The sequence below is a fragment of the Anser cygnoides genome, chromosome 8 (assembly GCF_040182565.1).
Source record: "Anser cygnoides isolate HZ-2024a breed goose chromosome 8, Taihu_goose_T2T_genome, whole genome shotgun sequence".
NCBI lineage: Eukaryota > Metazoa > Chordata > Aves > Anseriformes > Anatidae > Anser > Anser cygnoides.
Genome location: NC_089880.1, coordinates 25,708,880 through 25,726,330, shown reverse-complemented (window position 1 = coordinate 25,726,330; position 17,451 = coordinate 25,708,880). Strand labels below are relative to the sequence as shown.

Here is a 17,451-nt window from a genome sequence, read left to right as displayed (position 1 = left end):
CCCCAGTCACTTGCCTTGGTTCCAGGTTAAGGGAGCTGCCTTGATGAAGCGGAGTTACTCCTGTGTTTAATGGGTGTAAAGCAAGTGAAGAATCTGACCTTATCAATGCCAGTCTAACAATCCCCCAGTTTCCCCTGTGCCTGGTATAGAGTTTATGTAACCCTCCCAGAAATAGTGGGACATTTTATACCTCTTTACACATTCAGATGACCTGATCCCTGTGTTCATATATCAAGGGTAGGTTTAGATGCATGCTCAAAAAAAAATTTGAGGTGCATCAGTTCAACAAATTGCCACTAATGAACTGACTGTGAGCCCACAGATGTGCTGGCTATGTGAGGTGCTACATTTAAAGTAGTAATTTTTACATCACCATTTCACCACTTACAAGGACAAAAGTTTTGTTATTGTGGCTCAGCTGGTGAGCAGTAACTTGTCCCTCCGTGGAAGCTTGGCTGTGTCTGATAATGTGGCTGTACTGTACTTGTGTTATAAGGAGGGACTAAAGTTATTTATCCTTAAGGTTTTTATTTCTGGAGTATTTTAGAATGTGAAAAGGGCTACATTATTGTAAGTGGTTAGTTCTGTTGGAAGAAGGAGCATTGCCAGGAACAAAGAGGAATGATCATTTTAATCGTTTGTGTGAATTTTCAGAAAGATACCCGGAAACTGTTGATGCTGTAAACCTCCCTCTTCAAACTCATATTTTCTTTTTCACAGGTATAATTGATTTCCTTGTGAGCCAGCATCCTATTGCAAAAGTACTGAGAGACCACCTGGTATTCAAGATTGCACCTATGCTCAATCCTGATGGGGTATACCTAGGAAATTACAGGTATGGTGTAGAGTATCAATCTGCATGTTTGTTATATCTACCTTATGTACCCTGTCCCGTTTTGTCACTGTATGGCTAGTTTCATTTAATTTCTCTTAAACTGGAGGTTTTCATGTGATTGTAACCTTTCTGAAGTTCTTGTCGAAGAAGGGGACTCAATGGCAAATTTACTTGCTTCAGGAGGTAGGGGGAAACTCTCCAAGACAGCAGGATATTTGCTCTGCAACCCACCTGTAGATATGGAGCTAAAGTCAGCTTAGAGTTAGACCTTAGCTGTGTTTTATGAATGCATTCATTATGCTGCTCATCAGCCTCTATGTAAATGTGTCAGTCAATCACAGTTTCCTTCAACTACCCAGATCATCTATTATAAAGTCACAGATTTCAAACTATTATTGTACTGTAATAGATAGTGATACATGGAAGGGAATAATCATCCACCCTATGCTAATCTTGCTTCCTTTTGAGTATTTGAATTACTGCTTTACCTCCTCCGCTGTTCGGAATGTATTCAGATAATCTTTTGTTTTCCCTAAAATTGTTTGCTCTTAATGTGTTTATTTACAAAATAGATGTGCTGCTGGAGGTGATAATGAAAAGCAGTTGATTAGTTGATGATTTGTTTGTGGGGGCAATTACATCTACCACATATTTCTCAGGGGCTTCTTCAGAGAACTCTAATATACTGTATGTGGTTTTGCTTACAGTGCAAGACTAAACACAGTACACTGTAGCCAGGCTACTTTGAGCTTTGATCTAATTAGGTATTGCATTGCTAAGCAGAATAAAAGTGGATTATTGTGTGGAAGGGGAGACCACTGAGGAAGAAGTTAGAAGATGCAGTTTGGTGTAGCTGGCTCTGTTCTTTGTTTTGATATGTGCTTCTTAGTCCTCCTGTGTTTTGCTTCTTACTCAACTGAAGTAGTAGAGAATTACCTGGGTAATTTCACATTGTTTATGTACATGTTTTATATGTGAAACTTCCAAGGATACATGGTCTCCCTCCAGCTACACTGATACTCCCTCAACTCAAGTAATCCAATAGCAGAGCAATATCGCTGTAGTGGCATCTCGAATTTATCATAAATTCTATGTCAGCTTACAGGAATAAAGCCCTTAAATAGCTGTACCATCTCACGCTACGTTACTGTGGTGCAGGTGCCTTGCACTGAGGAAACTCCAGTTGCAATTAAGTAGCTTTCTTTTCATACCATAAATTCTCCTGCCCTGTAGGTTTTTCTCCTGTATTGTTATTTATACCTTTTCAGAGGCATGTAGCTTTAGACACGTATATGGCTCATAACCTGAAAAGCCATCTGGGAACCCAAGTATTATAAAAAGGCATGTGAATTCATTTGGAATTGCTGATGATATGCTATTGTTTCAGCCTTTCATGAGATGCAGAAATTTCAACCCTCCTGAACTAAAAGGACTTTTAATGAGGTAGTTGGAAAAGCATTTGATTTTCTTGCAATTCTTCACTTTGTTTACAAAAAGCCTAATGTAACTAATAACTTAAAAACAGGATAATAAGCAAAATGCTACCTATTATCTTGAGAAGAATATTAAAAAGCCTAGTAATGTGCCGGCATTGTAGTTAACTAGTGCTGAGTGAATAATTTACAGGAAACGCTTTATTTCCTGCTCATACAAAATCCACAAGCACATCACAATTTACTTGCCTGAATTTGCTGGATGATTTTAAAAAAAAAAAAATCTCTAAGGATCAATTGCTAGTATTTCAAATTTTAGCTCCGTGGCTTCTATGTGATTGGCTAGATAAGACTGTTTCATCTCTTTTGGTCTTTTTTTGGATTAGCACATAAATAGGACTTTCAGATTTCCTCAGTGCAGCACGGTATAACACAGGTGTATCAGCTGGGGACAATCCTCCTTGTTTTGCAAGCAAGGTTTGTGGTGCCATAGGCAGCGAGAGCAGCTTTAGTCATTTGAACTTCTACTTCCTGTTATCTCCCTCTTTCTCAAAGCAGCAGCTACTGACTGTTTCTTTGGTTCATTGAAGGTGCACATTCAGAGCTATGCAAGCTAAGATAATGAAATGGGTAATTAAACCTCATGCTTGAGTTTGTAAATTGATCTCCCGCCAGTGTGAGAGAGTTTCTTTTACCCCACCAGCACACAGCTTTGTACAGTTGGCAAAGTGTACTGTTGGATGCACTTGGCTGTCCTCTGAAATCCCAAGCGTAGTGAGCACCATTAAAAGCCTGAGTGTGTCAGCAGTTCTTGTAGAAGGGATGGGATGTGCTAGTTCTTGTGTTCTCTGGACGGAAACTAATCACTCATTTACACAGGACAGTATGGTAACAGTTGGCTGGTGGGATTTTCTTCTTTGTGCCTTTTGGAGATGGAGGACTCTTGTGGATGGCGCAGGTCCTGTGCTCTTCTCTGAAATCTGTTTTCCTTTGAGTGCTTGTGAACTGAGGTCTAGGAGTTTAAGCTAAAAATGCAACAATAATACCAATAATTGTCTATTATCTATAAATTGCGGCTTGTTCTCAAGAGAACAGACCAAATGGGTTGTGATTATACAGAGACTTTCTTGTGGTGAAATGTTCATAACCAGCAACAAGGGAGTTTAATATCACAGCTATAAAGCACAAGTGCTCAAGGCACAGGAACATCTGTGAGGAAGGCTCTTTATATGTTGCACATACATTGAGGTGGGTCTAAAAGAAATGGTCATGGAAATGAATGTCAATTTTCTGTATAACAGGATGTATGGAAACAGGGTGCTAAACTTTACTGATGTATTCAAGTATATGCAAGTGTTTGAGAAGTGTGTTTGTGGACACATACAGTTGGGAATGAAAAGACAGCATGCCTTATGAGGCTAAAAGGCTGGTTAAGTCTCCTCTCTAATTTAGAATATTTGGGAAGTCTACACAATTTGGGGAAAAAAAATAGAAGTTGTGATTTGGTTGTAATTTTAGAGCATAAATCTTCTAATAGAAAATGAACTAGTATGGATCTCTTTATATCTATTGCTTATATAAGTGAACCAAGAGAGCTGGTGAAATTACCTCTACTAGACTTCATTTGCAGTGAAATTTCTGACTGTTTAGAAATCAGAACATTTAATTTTTGCTTTCATCCATCTTTTTTCTCTAAAACGAGTGAAGAAATGGAAATTCATGGGGAAACTACGCCACAATAGATCAGAGCTGGCTGGAGTTGTCTGAAATGTTAGACGCAGAGAAGCAGAGCCCTCAGAGTGAAAATTCACCTGCAAGCCAAAGTGCTGAATGCCTAATTGGGATTGCTTCTGCTTGCAGCACTAGCTGTTGTTTGCTGGTTTGCTAGTACCATACCCTTCTGTGAATATAACTACTGCACTACACTCTTTCTTCAGTGAAAAAAGCTCCACAGTCCTTTTCTTGCCACACTCTACCCAGCTCTTTCTAACATACAGAATAATGATTGGGACCTGCTGTTTATTATGTCCAAGGATGTAGGGTCTCTCCCCAAAGAGGAAGACAGGCTTGATCTCTTACTTGAAGTTCTTTAAAGCCTGGTATTGCTGTACTTCTAAGTGTAACTGGCTTTACAGACAACGGGTAAAAAAAAGTTATGCTACATGGGCTAGTTAATTAAATTGCATAGGAGTAAGCCGTAGGTTGTCCTAGCTGAAACAGTGGCTCTTTAGCATGATTGGCCCTCTGTTCTGGCTCATAATTTGTCCTCAGCTCTCATCCAAATTGAAAGACTCTTTTTGATGGGGATGGGGCATGACTTGAATTTTTTTTTTTTGCTTCACAAAAGAACATGGCAAAAAATAAGTATATTTGTGAATTTCTCCATTCCTCTCTGATGGATTAAACTGTGAAACAGTTTTAGGAAGTAAAGGAAAACTACTGCCACAAAGAGAGATTTCTTGACTTTTCTCTCAGCTTGTGCTATAGCATTATCATCTTCTGAATCTATTACCGTCCCCAGGGAGGTGGGGTTAGGCTAAGAAAAAAACATGTTCTTGATTTAAAAGTCGTGCATCCCCAGGCTTGGCCTGAACTTTCCTTTATCGAGAGCTTGTTCTTAAGCTGGCATTCTGCAGCTGAATGCTGAAATGTGTCCCTGCAGGCGAGATGACTGTACCACACAGTCTTAGATTAGTTCCAATTTGTCAGCCTCACCTTCCGGAGATGAAACCCCATACTGGCACCGAAAGGGATGTGTTTCTTAGTCTGGGCAGCTCTCCACTGAGGCATCACAGAAATGCCATGATGAGGCACTTGAAATATCCTGACTTCTCTGAAGGCTTTGTTGCATGACCCACGAAGGCCCAACCTTGGCATTTGTGTTGCCTTTGATTGGTAAGCTGTGACAGTGTCACCCTTCTGTAAATTAAAGCCACTAATTAGCTGAAATGTTCTGGTCTGTCATCACTAGAATATCTTTCTAGCTTGATTGTAGGGTCTTCAAGAGTTTGTGTAGATGGGAGAAAGAGGGCACACACCAATTCTAATCCTTCCTTCTTTCAGTGGGAAGTACGACGTTTTAGAAGTCAACACAATCTTTACTTGTTTGCTTGTGTGAGGGGTTAGCAAAACAATTTGCTGGATGGAAAGGAGGCCAGTCCTACCAAAGCTGGAAAGCCAAATTCACTGTAAATGATGGCAGAGTTGAGTCCATATGGCACTGAGAGCTGTTTGGGGATGAAATGTTTTGGACAAGTGGTATATTTTTTGCCCCAAAAATATAGTTTCATGTGTACTTCAAACTGATTGTGGAAGTGAGCTGAATTTTGCAATTTTTTTCCACGTGAAGGAAAAAAAAGGGAGAGGGAAAGGCTAGAGAAACACTTTAAATGATTAATTTCAGCATTTTATATGGACAGTTGTTGTTTGCTACTGGCACGATCTGTTTAAGAACTGGCCTCTCTTTCTTAAGGTCAGTTTTAAAGAGTCTGAAACATAAAGAGAAAATTTGCCTTCAGATCAAATGAAACAGTTCAAACTGGTCCTAAATAAGTTTCTGTGGACTTTATTTCTGTAACTAGCAGTCCAAATTCAACATTCCTGTTCACATGTAAGAGATGAAGGGTCATTCGACAGTAAAAGTATAAGTGAATTTTATCCAAAATGTCTTAGCTTTAAATTAGAACTGTATGTTGTGACACCGTGGTGGCTGATTTTGGTCTTTGGTTACAACATTTTGGGGGTATATACTTATACCCACATACATACTTACCTGTATGTTCACAGTGGCTGCACACACTATGTCGTTCTTACTGTCACTTGTCTAATCGGGAAACGTGGTTACTCATGTGCATCCTGTCATTTGCATAAAATCTCTCGATTATTTTTTTCACCTATTTTTCTGGTGGGAAGGTTTTTCTTAGCTTCATTTCATGCATGTGAAACGCATGCATTGCCTTGAATTGAAAAACAGAGTATCCATCTCAGATGACAAGATGAAGCTCTCGATGGAGTTTATTTTTCCTAATTAGGTGTTTGTCATTGTGTATTCTATATAACAACGTATAAGTAAACAATCATGGACCTTTTGAATAAATTTATTGGTTTTATTTATGTTACTGGGCATAAAAAATCTATAATTACCAGGTACAGCCGCAATATAACTGGTATTTAATGACAATTACTTTTTGTTACCATAGAAATGAGTCCAAAGTAGTTACCTATAATTTCTCATTCCCAAACCTCACACATGTTGTATTGCAGTATTACCATAGTAATTGCCTATTAGTCATCATAAAATAAGCAGTTACCCAGAAGATATCAGGATAGTGTGAAATTTCTCATCTCCTTCAAAACTTGCAGCACATGCCGCTTCTCGTCTTCCTTCAGTGGGATTTTGTTGCAGTGACAGAAATATTGGATGTATATTAACCCAAGGGATGAAAGGATGCGATTGAGAGAGAATTATACTTTTCCTGACTTGGTGCTTTTTTTAGAGTATGTTTCATCCCCTGAAAATAGAACACTATTTCTTATTGAAAAACAGGGAATTTTCAGTCCCATGAAATGGAGATTTGTTCCTTGCCATTAATTTCCTATGGTGTTTTTTCAATTCCGTTGTGACAAAAATCAGAGGCTATATGTCTTGAAGATTCTGTGAGAACAGCCATGCTGTCAGACCTCACAAGCCTAGTGTCCACCAACGCTGCAGCGGATGGTGCCAAGGGAAAGGTAAGAGCAAAAGATGCTCAGTGTGCTTTCCCACAGGTACTTTCTCAGTTTTCCGTGATTCTCCTTTCAGACGTTTCCTGAGCTGACGGGATTTCTGCCTAGTTAAAGTGCAGTGGGTTCATCTTCCTCGTACTTCTCTGGTTTGTCCTCAGCCAGTAAATGCTAGCACTTTGTCTCCTCTGGTCCAAGGCCATTCAGCTCCTGCCCTGGTGCAGTAAAGGCTGCATTCTTCAGGCTGCTGTGAGCCTCATGGACTTCTCAGTGGCCCTTCTTGCACCTTGTCTTCTTAATTTAGATTCAAGGCAATGAGGCTCTTCCTGCCCCCACCTAGATCACATTTAATGTCAGCCATTCCCTTTTATTACTTTCTTCCACGTGGATGTGGGAGGGGATAAGGCATGGCAGAAGGCTTTTTGTCCCCCAGCTCCTGCTGAGCATTGAGGACGGTTCACAAATTTTCTGTGCCACTCTTTCTCCTGTGTGCACTTACATGTTTTGCAGAGCTTATGCAACGTGCTGGGCTGGGGTCCTGGAAAGCAAAGTCTGGGGTGGATCCTTAGCTGTGATACAAGTGTGCAGTGGTCAGCAGCAATAGGAAAGAGTAGGGAGTCAAGCAAGCAGCAAAGGTTTTATCTGGCTTGTACTTCCATCTGGCTTACAGCATTGCTGTTTCTTTCCTGCTTGGAAGTTTTCTTTCCATTGTGTTTTTTATTGCTCGTAGTACTGTGATCATGGAACAGTTACGGTGGTTCCTGTTTTGCTCACTATTAGTTAAAAAAGCTTCCTTGGGTTTTAAAAAATAAAATAAATAAATAAGAAATTTGTCATCCTTTATCTTAAAACAAATACCAGGCTTGCAAAAGCATTCCTATCTACTGCCATTGAAAATGCTCTTTATATTGATGTGGTAACTGCTCATTTAAACCATATTACAGCTCCTGAGTATTTTTCAGTTGCTATTGATGTGACAAATTCTCTTGCACAGAGGACTGCACCAATCAATAGAGTCAGTATATGTGCTTTAACAACAAAGCCACATGCCTTGGGGTTCCAGTTGAATCTGAACCTTTTAGTAGCATTAAATAAAGCTATATTTATTTTGCTTTTGGTACAAGGAAAAAAAAAATCTAAACCCAACCTAATTTAATACAACTTGTTGCAAGAGCTTGAAGGCAGTATTATGGGACCATTTTCACATGTGATGAATACGTAACTAGTGTTGGAGCTGCTATTTTGTTGTTGTAAGTGAACCCTTCTCTTTTAGTTAGATTGATCTGGGACTAGACAGTAGCCTTTTATTTTTAGATGAGCGGGGAGAGAAGTCATAACGAGAAATATTGAAATCATAGCTTTTTTATATCTGCCATTATTCCACTGAGAATGAGACATGGTGTTCTTAAAGAGACAGGGCTATTTATTTTCCATTTAAATAGGACCATTTGCGATTATTACCTTTGAGCTGTTATGCAGAGAATAAGCACCCAACTTGTGAATCCCAGCCAAGTGAATCGAAGTTTTGTACCTGAGTAACGCTTGTGTGTGTTGCTGTAGGGCCCTATTCTTGACCTTCACTGACTTAATTTTTGCATATTTTTCTCTTCTAGGATGTATTTGTAATTAACAGGGATCAATTTAGTTCAAATGTGTTTCTTCCCCCACCCTCCAGAATAGCAGATCTTAAATCTGAATAATCTTATTTAGATTTTTGCTTTACTTTCAGTTAAGTAAATATATTGGGCTTCCTTCTTTTTTCCTCTCACCTAGCTTGTATCTCTGGTGATTTGAGTTCTTGCTCACAGTTTAAAAAAAAAAAAAAAAAAAAGGCAAAATCTCCAATGTGTTTTGTTTTGTTTTTTAATTTTTCACATGACTTGCAGTTAACTTCAGCTTATTTGCTATAGGTCTTTGCTTTGTTTTCCCCATCTGCAGTTGAGGAATATCTAAGATTATATCTCATAACCAAGATTAGCTGTGCAGCTATATTTATTAGTTTATGTGAAAAAACATGGTGTGTTCCTTTGCTTTGAGGCACTATGTAGGTACCAAACAATATTGGTTAGAAAAATGTGATCTTTAAATATACCCATGCAATGAGAGCAGTGCTTTATTGTTAGTTTTGCAAGTGAGAGAAGGGAGAAACATGTTGAGTTGGTCTCTGCCTAACGTTATAATGAGCTGAGCTCTACCTCTTCAACAGCAGTTGCCAGGCCACAATCCATGGCATTTAAGAGCTGATAGAGAAGACTGGAGGGCTGCTCCGAAAAGGCTATTTGCCAGACTCAGAAAGCTATTGCTGTGACACAACCCAGGAAGTATGCGGTGTATTTGCAAGTGCCATCTGCTGGTATGGTTTTCTGAGCTATTTTCAAAGACAGGTGCAAGACATGCCTGTAACTTTTTTTATTATTATTATTGGCAGTCTGCAGGCAGCTGCCTATACATGGCATGGCATTAGCTTCTAACAGGCGTTGCACCTAGCTGCAGTTGCAGCAGAGACCCTCCAGCAGTTGCCAGCAGGACTCTGACTCACAGCAACAGCATTGGACAGGATAGATGTCCGGGGGGTGCTTATTCCAGCAGGAGAGGTTGTGTAGTGTGGAAAGTGTTCGCATAACTGCTAGCAGTGGGGACAGTCCAGCTTCTAATTCCCAAGGCTTAGTCTCCTCCCTTCGCTCCATTGAAATTAATGATAACACTGCTTTGCTGAAGATCCAGTTCAGGGAAGTGCTCAGCAGTGTCTTCTGCAGGGACAAGCTGTGACTCAGGAATGTGTGTGATTTTTCTGTGGGCTATCTTCCCCTTACCTCGCCCTTTTAGTTTTCCCTCCTTAACACAAATTACTGGCCCAAATAAAAGGTATTGTTCCGTGCAGAAATCAAGAGCAGCCAAAGCTTGGCATGAATGCTGTTGCCTTTGTCTGCATCGTATGGGTCCTGCCAGCAGCATCACTGAGTTGTTGTGGATTCATCTGGAGCAGATCCCAGAACCTGGAGTGTTGATGAGGCTGAGCTCAGCTCCAGCCCTGCCGTACGCTCCCGTCCTGGGATGTAAGGGCTGCGTGAAGCCTTGCCAACACCCAGGCTGTACATGGGGATTCAAGCTGTCCTTGTGCCATCAGGGTTGTTGAGCAAAGTTGTGCCTTAACTGGAATCCTCCATCCTTCCCTCACTTTATGAGACCCTTTGGAAGAGATTTCTGTCCTGGCTTCTGTCTAGTATGAAGCAACTCGACTGTGCTCTTCTGACTCTTGAGGAGATCCTAGATGCTTCTGTTGGTCCAGAAACACAACCACGCTGCTTTGTATTTTAGCTTTACTGGGGTATATTTGAGTGCCTGTTCACGCCAACAGGGTTTGTCTTTGCAACAATTAAGTGGAAAAATGTAAACTATAAATCAAGGGAAGAAATATTTCATTTTACTGTAGAAATGACCAATTTGAGGTCAAATTTTGCATTGATGAAATCACTTGCTAGTCCTTTTAGGGGAACAGATTAAAGAGGGAGAATGAGAAAGGTATTTTGTCTTCTATCCATGAGCACAGAAATGTCCAGCATGTGCTTAGTCTGTATCCCCATTTTGGATTGTTTCACCCCAAGTAGTACCTTAGAATCTTTTTCATCATGGCTAACATTTCAACTCCCCTCCATTTCCGCCTTATTTAAGCAATGACTGCTTACCTACATATACAGATCTTCCTGCCACCTGTCAGGGAAGGCAGCTAAGAGAAAAGCTTTCTGGACAGAGATCCTGGGGTTTTCTGAAGTTGCACCCATTTACAGATAACCAGCAGCCAGTGATCACTCCTGTTGCCTGTGCAAGAGTGCTCTTGCTTCTGGTCCATTTGCATGACGTTATGCAAGCAGAAGGTTCAGTACTCGCCTTCAGTTTATGGTGGAAGGATTTATTACATATCAATGTAGACATCCTGTACTCCTGTTCCAAATCAGGCTGTGTGGGTGGGGAGAGGGAAACCCCATCCAAGTTATTAGGAAAACAAAGGCAGCCTAAGGGAATGTTTGTATACGTTGTTTTTTGTTGTTTTCTTTTCCTCCATGACAGCTGTTCTTTCTTTTTTTTTCTTTTTTTTTTCTTTTTATTTTTTCTTTTTAAATTGCAGCACTTAAAATGATGGCAGCTTGCTGTGTAATTTATAATATTAGTCCTAAGGGCAGTGTCATGTAACAGGAAAACAATCCTGAGACAAATCTAAATAATAAACACCCATTATCTAAAACAATATTGTATTAATAACATTTGTATTAACATACATATTGTATTAACAGCATTAAATAATCTGATGATGTGCATCACTTCCGATGTGTGTAAAGGCAGGTGCCTGCCTGAAGTTCCCACTCACACGTCTCGGTCAGCATGTTGGCTGTTGGACCCCCTAATCTTTGTGACACAGAAGAACCTTGTTTTCACCCTTCCCAGGTGATGCACCCTCTGTTCTGTCTGCAGATGATACCATTTTGATCGGGTTAATTCTCATAGGTGAATTCTCTCCAAAGAAACATGGCTAAGTGTTGAGTCTTAGGAGTTCACAAGCCCTTGAAAAATAGTCTTGGTGCTTATCTAAAAATTTAGGTTGCATCTGTAAAAGAAACTTTTTATTTAGCTACTAGTACACAAGTCTTTTCTGCTGAAGTAGAGAGAGATTGGAGACCGCTGTTTCACAACTATTTTAAGCTAAGGAAAGTGTGTGCTGGCACCCAAAGGGGCAGTTCAGTTCTCTTTTCCCTCCTGGCCATGCATCCCTGTCACCTCCTTTGTGCCAGGACTGGTGCTTGTGTGGCAGTGCTACGAGCCAGAAAAGGACTGATCCTGCAGAAAACCAGCCTGACAAAGCAGTTCTCAGCTGGCTCCCTGTGCAGGCAGGAAAATGGGACAATGACAGGAGGGAGAAATGAACAGGGATAGAGCCATTTTTAGTGGCATATTGGGTGTAATGGGCTTAAAGCAATTTTGAAGCTGGAGCCTGAGATCTAGGTGGTAGTAGCGCAGCTACTGAGGCCCTGGAGATGGAGGACAGGGGTGACTGCTGATTTCCTGGGTGGTTTTTGGAGTGTTCAAGAGCAATCTTGCGTTTATGATCTGTTTCTTAGGGCTATTGTTTACTAGTAGGTGCAAATGGTTATTTTTACTGCTTGGTAACAAGCTGGGTGGCTGAACGTGCCTATATGGCTCTGGAGAACTGGGGCTTTATGGTGTCAGGGGCTGGAGACGAGCTGTTTCCATGCAACTGTTATGTCTTGTGACATGTGGTGAAAAACCGCCCATGAAATCCATTTCTCTCCCCACCCCGTTTAAATACAGCAGCCAACATGAGTGTGCTGACACGGCAGAGGGAGCAATTAATCTCATAGCAGATTACCTCTTCCCTGCAGCCCCTGGCGCCAGGCAGAGGGGGGATGTCAGGATAGCCCGGGAGGAGGCAGATGTGACAGCTGATTGACAGCTGATGGCTTTGCCTGGTTGGTGCCTGGGAGCTGGAGGAAGAATGCTCTGCTGACATGGAGGGGTTGGGGTCAGGAAAGGGATGGATGTGACGTTTCTGGGCGCAGCTGGAACCATAAAAGCAGTAGCCATCTCTGCCAGTGTGAGTGGGACAGGTATTCTGCCTCTTCTCACCCTTCCAGGCTGGAAAGGATGTGTATTAATAGAAGGATTCGCAACTTAACGTGCAGCTACTTGGTGTTAACCCAGGTCCCCAGGGAAGAGAAGAGCTTATTTCAGGTTGCGCAGATCATAAACCTGCTGTCTTGTGTGGCGCGTGTGCTCTGAATACTAATGCGCTCCTTTCTTTTTCTTTACTGACACAGCCATTGAGCTGATGAATTGTATAGATTATACAATGATAATGGATGGGGAAGGGGAATTTCATCTGTCTCTTTAACCAAAGTATGAACAGTAAATCCTGCCTGTTTGCAGAGAACAGCTGGATTTCTAATAACACTGGAATGCTGTTGGGGGGGGGGGGGGCTTAGCTGCCCCCTCCCTTTCATCACTGCCATTCAGACATCCAAGTGCTTGCAAAAGGACGGAGCTTCCCAACACCCTGAAGCTAACGTAGCACTGATCCCGGGAGCCTGCCAGCTCTGTTGGTTCTAGGAAAAGCCTGAACTTCTCCGTGGTGTCTCTGTGTGATGCCCGTGGGAAGAAAGGGAGACAGAGGCCTTGCATTTGATTCTCCAAGTAACAGCTGGGTGAGGGAATGGGTTTTCCATGTAAACATGACTGGTCGCTAGTTGTGGAGTGGGCTGAGCTGTGACCTGACTTTGTAAGGCAGTGAGTAAGCTACATTAAAGAATGGTTTATGACAACGTTGTGTTCATCTTTGGGAATCTCAAGAACTTCAAGAAGGATGTCACAAAATTGTGCAAAGCCTCTCAGGCTGGCTATATTTTATATTATTAATAATAAATTTTGTATATTGATTTGAATCGCATCAGGCTAGCAAGGCAGCCTGAACGTTCAGATGACTGATAATGCATTGACGCTGTGGTGTTGACCAAAAGCCACAATCCTGTTCTGCTGGCTGCTGTACAAGCGCATCATAAGTGATCCTCACTTTCACAAAGTGCTTTCAGAACTAAAGTGTGGCACAGCAGGTGGACAAGGCAATCAAGCAAGCTGTTAGAGCAGGGGAAGACAAAGTACTAAATATAATAGGATGAGTAATGTTGGTTTTATATACATATATATATATATATACACTTTACATTTGCATTTTTTCCACTCCCCTCTGGTTAGTGGCAGGGAACACAATAGAAATCTATACAATCAGGCTAAAGAACTTTCAGGTATTAACTGATACCCGGACTTCTCTAGATTTAGTGAAGCTGTGGAAGGGAGCTTTCAGTGATTTCCGATAGGTTTGCCAAGGAAGGTTGACCCAAAAGGTGTGTTTCTTCAGCATGTTCTTCTGTTCTTCACTGGTTGGATGCAACTGTGGAGCTCTACCAATCTCCCATTATAAGCATCATTTCAATTCTAGCTCTGGGATTTTCGTTTCTGTTGCAGCTGATCAGTATTATGGTTCTACCCATTGTTTTACATCTGGATTAAATTGTCTTTTTGTGCAGCTGGAGATAGTTTTGTTCAGTAGGTTTTGGAAATCCACAGATGTTCAAGGCTCAGTCAATCTTCTGGCAGTGCTTGCTAATGAGGAAGCTACACAGTTAGAATATCCATTCCATGCAAGCACTCTCAGCAAGTTTTTACCCCAGCAGTTGTCCTTGGATAGATCTTCTGTCTGCTCTTCCAAGACTGAAAAGAATCAATTGACAAACTGCCAGTCTATCTCCTTCACTTTCTGCTGTGTCTTTGCAAATATTCTGTACATTTTCAGCTGCTAAAATCTTTTTTTGTTTTTAATTCTTCCAGTAAGGCTTACTTTTAGGTCTGCTGTTGACATGAGAGGAGGAACTGATGTTCAAGTAGGCTTCCTCTTGACATCTCCATCTTGCTGATGCTTTGCTAACTTGTGTAAAAGAAAGACAAGTCGCATCCAGGAGATGTACACTGTTATAGGTATGGGTGAGAAGCAAGCACAGTCCCAGCAGACAGTTCTTATTCCTTACATTGGTCACCCTTTCAATTACAGATCTGATCTGCTAAATCTTGTCATTCTCATTCTAGTTTCTGTTAATGAAATGCATTTAACTGTCAGCTCTTGTTAACAGTAACAACACAGCTGAGGATTCATAAATTCCCATGGAAGTCAAATGACTGCTACCTTAGAAGAACTCAGTCAACTACTTTTTCATCTTGAACCTGGAGGGGGAGACAACCACAGCGACCTTGATCCAGCCAACCAGGATGTTTTGAACAATGAATTTATATCAGACTTATGTCTGATTCCTGTCTGAAAAAATCTAGATCAATGTTCTAAGAACGCTGTTTTTTTGTGGTCTATATTATCATTTAGTTATGCTCTTTGTGTTTTGGATCTCTCAAAACTTATTACTTGTTTCCAGGAATATTCAAAAAATTCAGCTTCTCAAAAGACAGTCAGACAAGTGCATTCCATAGGTGTGCAAACATTTGTGTTTGGCACGGGTTTGTCCCATTCTGAAGAACCACAAGAATGAAAAGAGAAATGGAAAAACTGCTATATGGCAAGAGTGTCCTGGAGCTTAGTTTTAGGGTAACAGCAGGTGAAGGAATGATGTGATCTGAGACAATATGTGGAGACTCATCTGTCCATGATCTGAGTCCATACTTTAGAAATATGGTAACATGAAATAAAATGAGTTACTTTTCAGTATAGTAGGGGAGGGCCTAAAAGAGCGAAACCAAGAAGTTTGACACTGATATTAAAAGAAGAAAACGAAAATTTAGTCCTTGAGGGGGTGGTTAAAGACTGGTGTTTTTTTCCTGATGGATAGATTTTGAAATCAAAATATTTTCTTAAGTTCTGTTTTTTGGTGGTTTTTGGTTGTTTACTTTTGTGAAGGAGCATTGCCTTAAGGAGGTGGTTTTTTTGTGTGTTTAGTTGATGGTAGATCGTGAAATATGATCAGTTAGCTACTTTCTAGCTTTAAAATATGATATTCAAAGTACTGTTCAGTGCAGATGGATTTCTTTTGCAAGAAGCCCATATGCCTGATGATCTTTTGGTCTTCCTTTAATATTATACAGTTCTGAAAAAAAATTGGATATAGTACATACTTAAATCATTTAATCTAATTGAAGTGTTCTACAAGTTCTGGAGACAATGCCTCCCTTTCAAATGACAAATTCCATTAGAATCAGTACAAGCTAGAGGCATTTTCTTTCAACTTTCTAGTGCAGAGGGCTTTAAGGCTTGATATCATGTAAGCTTAATAGGGTACAGAAGAAACATTATAAAAATAAAACTTCATAATCTCTTAGAAAATCCAGTTAACTTCTACTGATGCTTTCCTGAATGCTTGTATTAAACAGGAGCTGTTGGGTTGAAGGTGTATAAGCATTTTTTTTCTGTAGATCTAGGTCTGCAGAAGCAGGATGAAGGTCAGCTTTGACCATTTTGATCAGTGTTCGCATGATCAGAAATGGTTTGTACCTGCATTTTCCTGAATGCCAGTTCAGTTCATTACAGACATGGAGCTTTGTTTTAATAATCAAATGTGGAAGAAAAAAAAATAATTGAAAATATTCAATCTCTAACCTATAAAATAAAAATGGTCAAAGAAACAGCTAAGGAAGTTGAAAGTTGGATTTTCACAAGTATGGAACTTTCTCTTTTGATCCCTGTTTTACTGCTCATTCCCCTCTAGGTGCATAGCTATTGGTGGCCTTCTGGGCATTCCTCATCTCCTGCAGACCAGGCACACAGTTCTGATCCATAAGTTGTGATAACAGCTTGGCTTCCTAACACAGCTATTGCCATCAGATTTTGTTCCTTTGCGTGAATGAGTCCAATAGGACAAGAGAGCCTAAACCAGCTGCAAGTAAAATTTCCCAGGGGACTGCCTGCAGGCATAAGTGCATCAGTGTTGAGATGAGCAGCTGCCTCTGTCCTGTTAGCTAAGGATCTGTTCTGGGGCAGGATGGGGCACCTCGGGACACAGCATATGAGGAATGGAATTTGGAGGAGAGCGTTCAGCTGCAGGACAGAATTTTGCCTTGGTGTACTCGCTTTCTTTGTTCTTTTTCTTTCTCTTGAGACTGTTAAACTTATCCAGAGAGCAGCCTGGAGTCCTAAGCTTCTGTGTCTGTTTGTTTAAAGAAAAAAAAAAAAAAAAAGAGGCAGAAATCTTTGGCAAATATCATTTGAGATGTTTCTCTTTGTATAAAATTTTGTTTAATGAGTGAGACTCTTCTGGATGCTTGTGAGCCATCATTAAAAATTATCAACCAGCAAAAAGCTTTCTGTTAAAGGGCACATTTGGAGAATACCATTAATTAATATGCTTTAACTTTTGGTTAGCCCTGAAATGGCCAGGAGGTCAGACTTGATGATCTTTGTAGGTCCCCTCCAACTGAACAATTTTATTCTATTTCTAGAACTAGCTTGATAGTTCTCCTGTACATAAGAGGATTTGGTTTTACATGAAGATGTATTTCTGGGAGCAGTCGATGCCATCACAAATAAAATCCTGGTAGTCTCTGCAAGAAATGATTAGATCTGTAAGTAACAAGAACATAACAGCTGCATGTCTCAAGGCTCCACTGGACACTATTTCCAGTCATCCTAAAAGATCAGCATGCTTTGAGTTGTTTTCAGAAGTCTCTCTATCCCAAATTTTTAAATAGCCCCTCCAAGGGAATTTGATTACGTAGCATACCTCTATATAACTACACTATGTAGGAATCTCAGTCTTTTAATCTCCTGAAAAGGATGGAAAACAGGCCTTTATTATACAGACCTGAACAGGAGGAAAGGTACTGTCATCTGCTTTACTCTTTTTAAAATACCAAATCCTCTGCACAGAGATTAGGAGTGAAGGCCTGCTTTCAGTGTTG

At 40.5% G+C, this 17,451-nt stretch overlaps 1 protein-coding gene across 1 annotated transcript in view; it reads left to right on the top strand.

Moving 5' to 3' along the window:
- LOC106033024 (AGBL carboxypeptidase 4) overlaps positions 1-17,451 on the top strand; it is a 924,726-nt gene that overhangs the window by 728,107 nt on the left and 179,168 nt on the right. Inside the window, exon 9 of the mRNA XM_048062129.2 lies at positions 721-835. Coding sequence (XP_047918086.1) covers positions 721-835 — 115 coding nt within the window. The remainder of the gene's footprint in view (positions 1-720; positions 836-17,451) is intronic.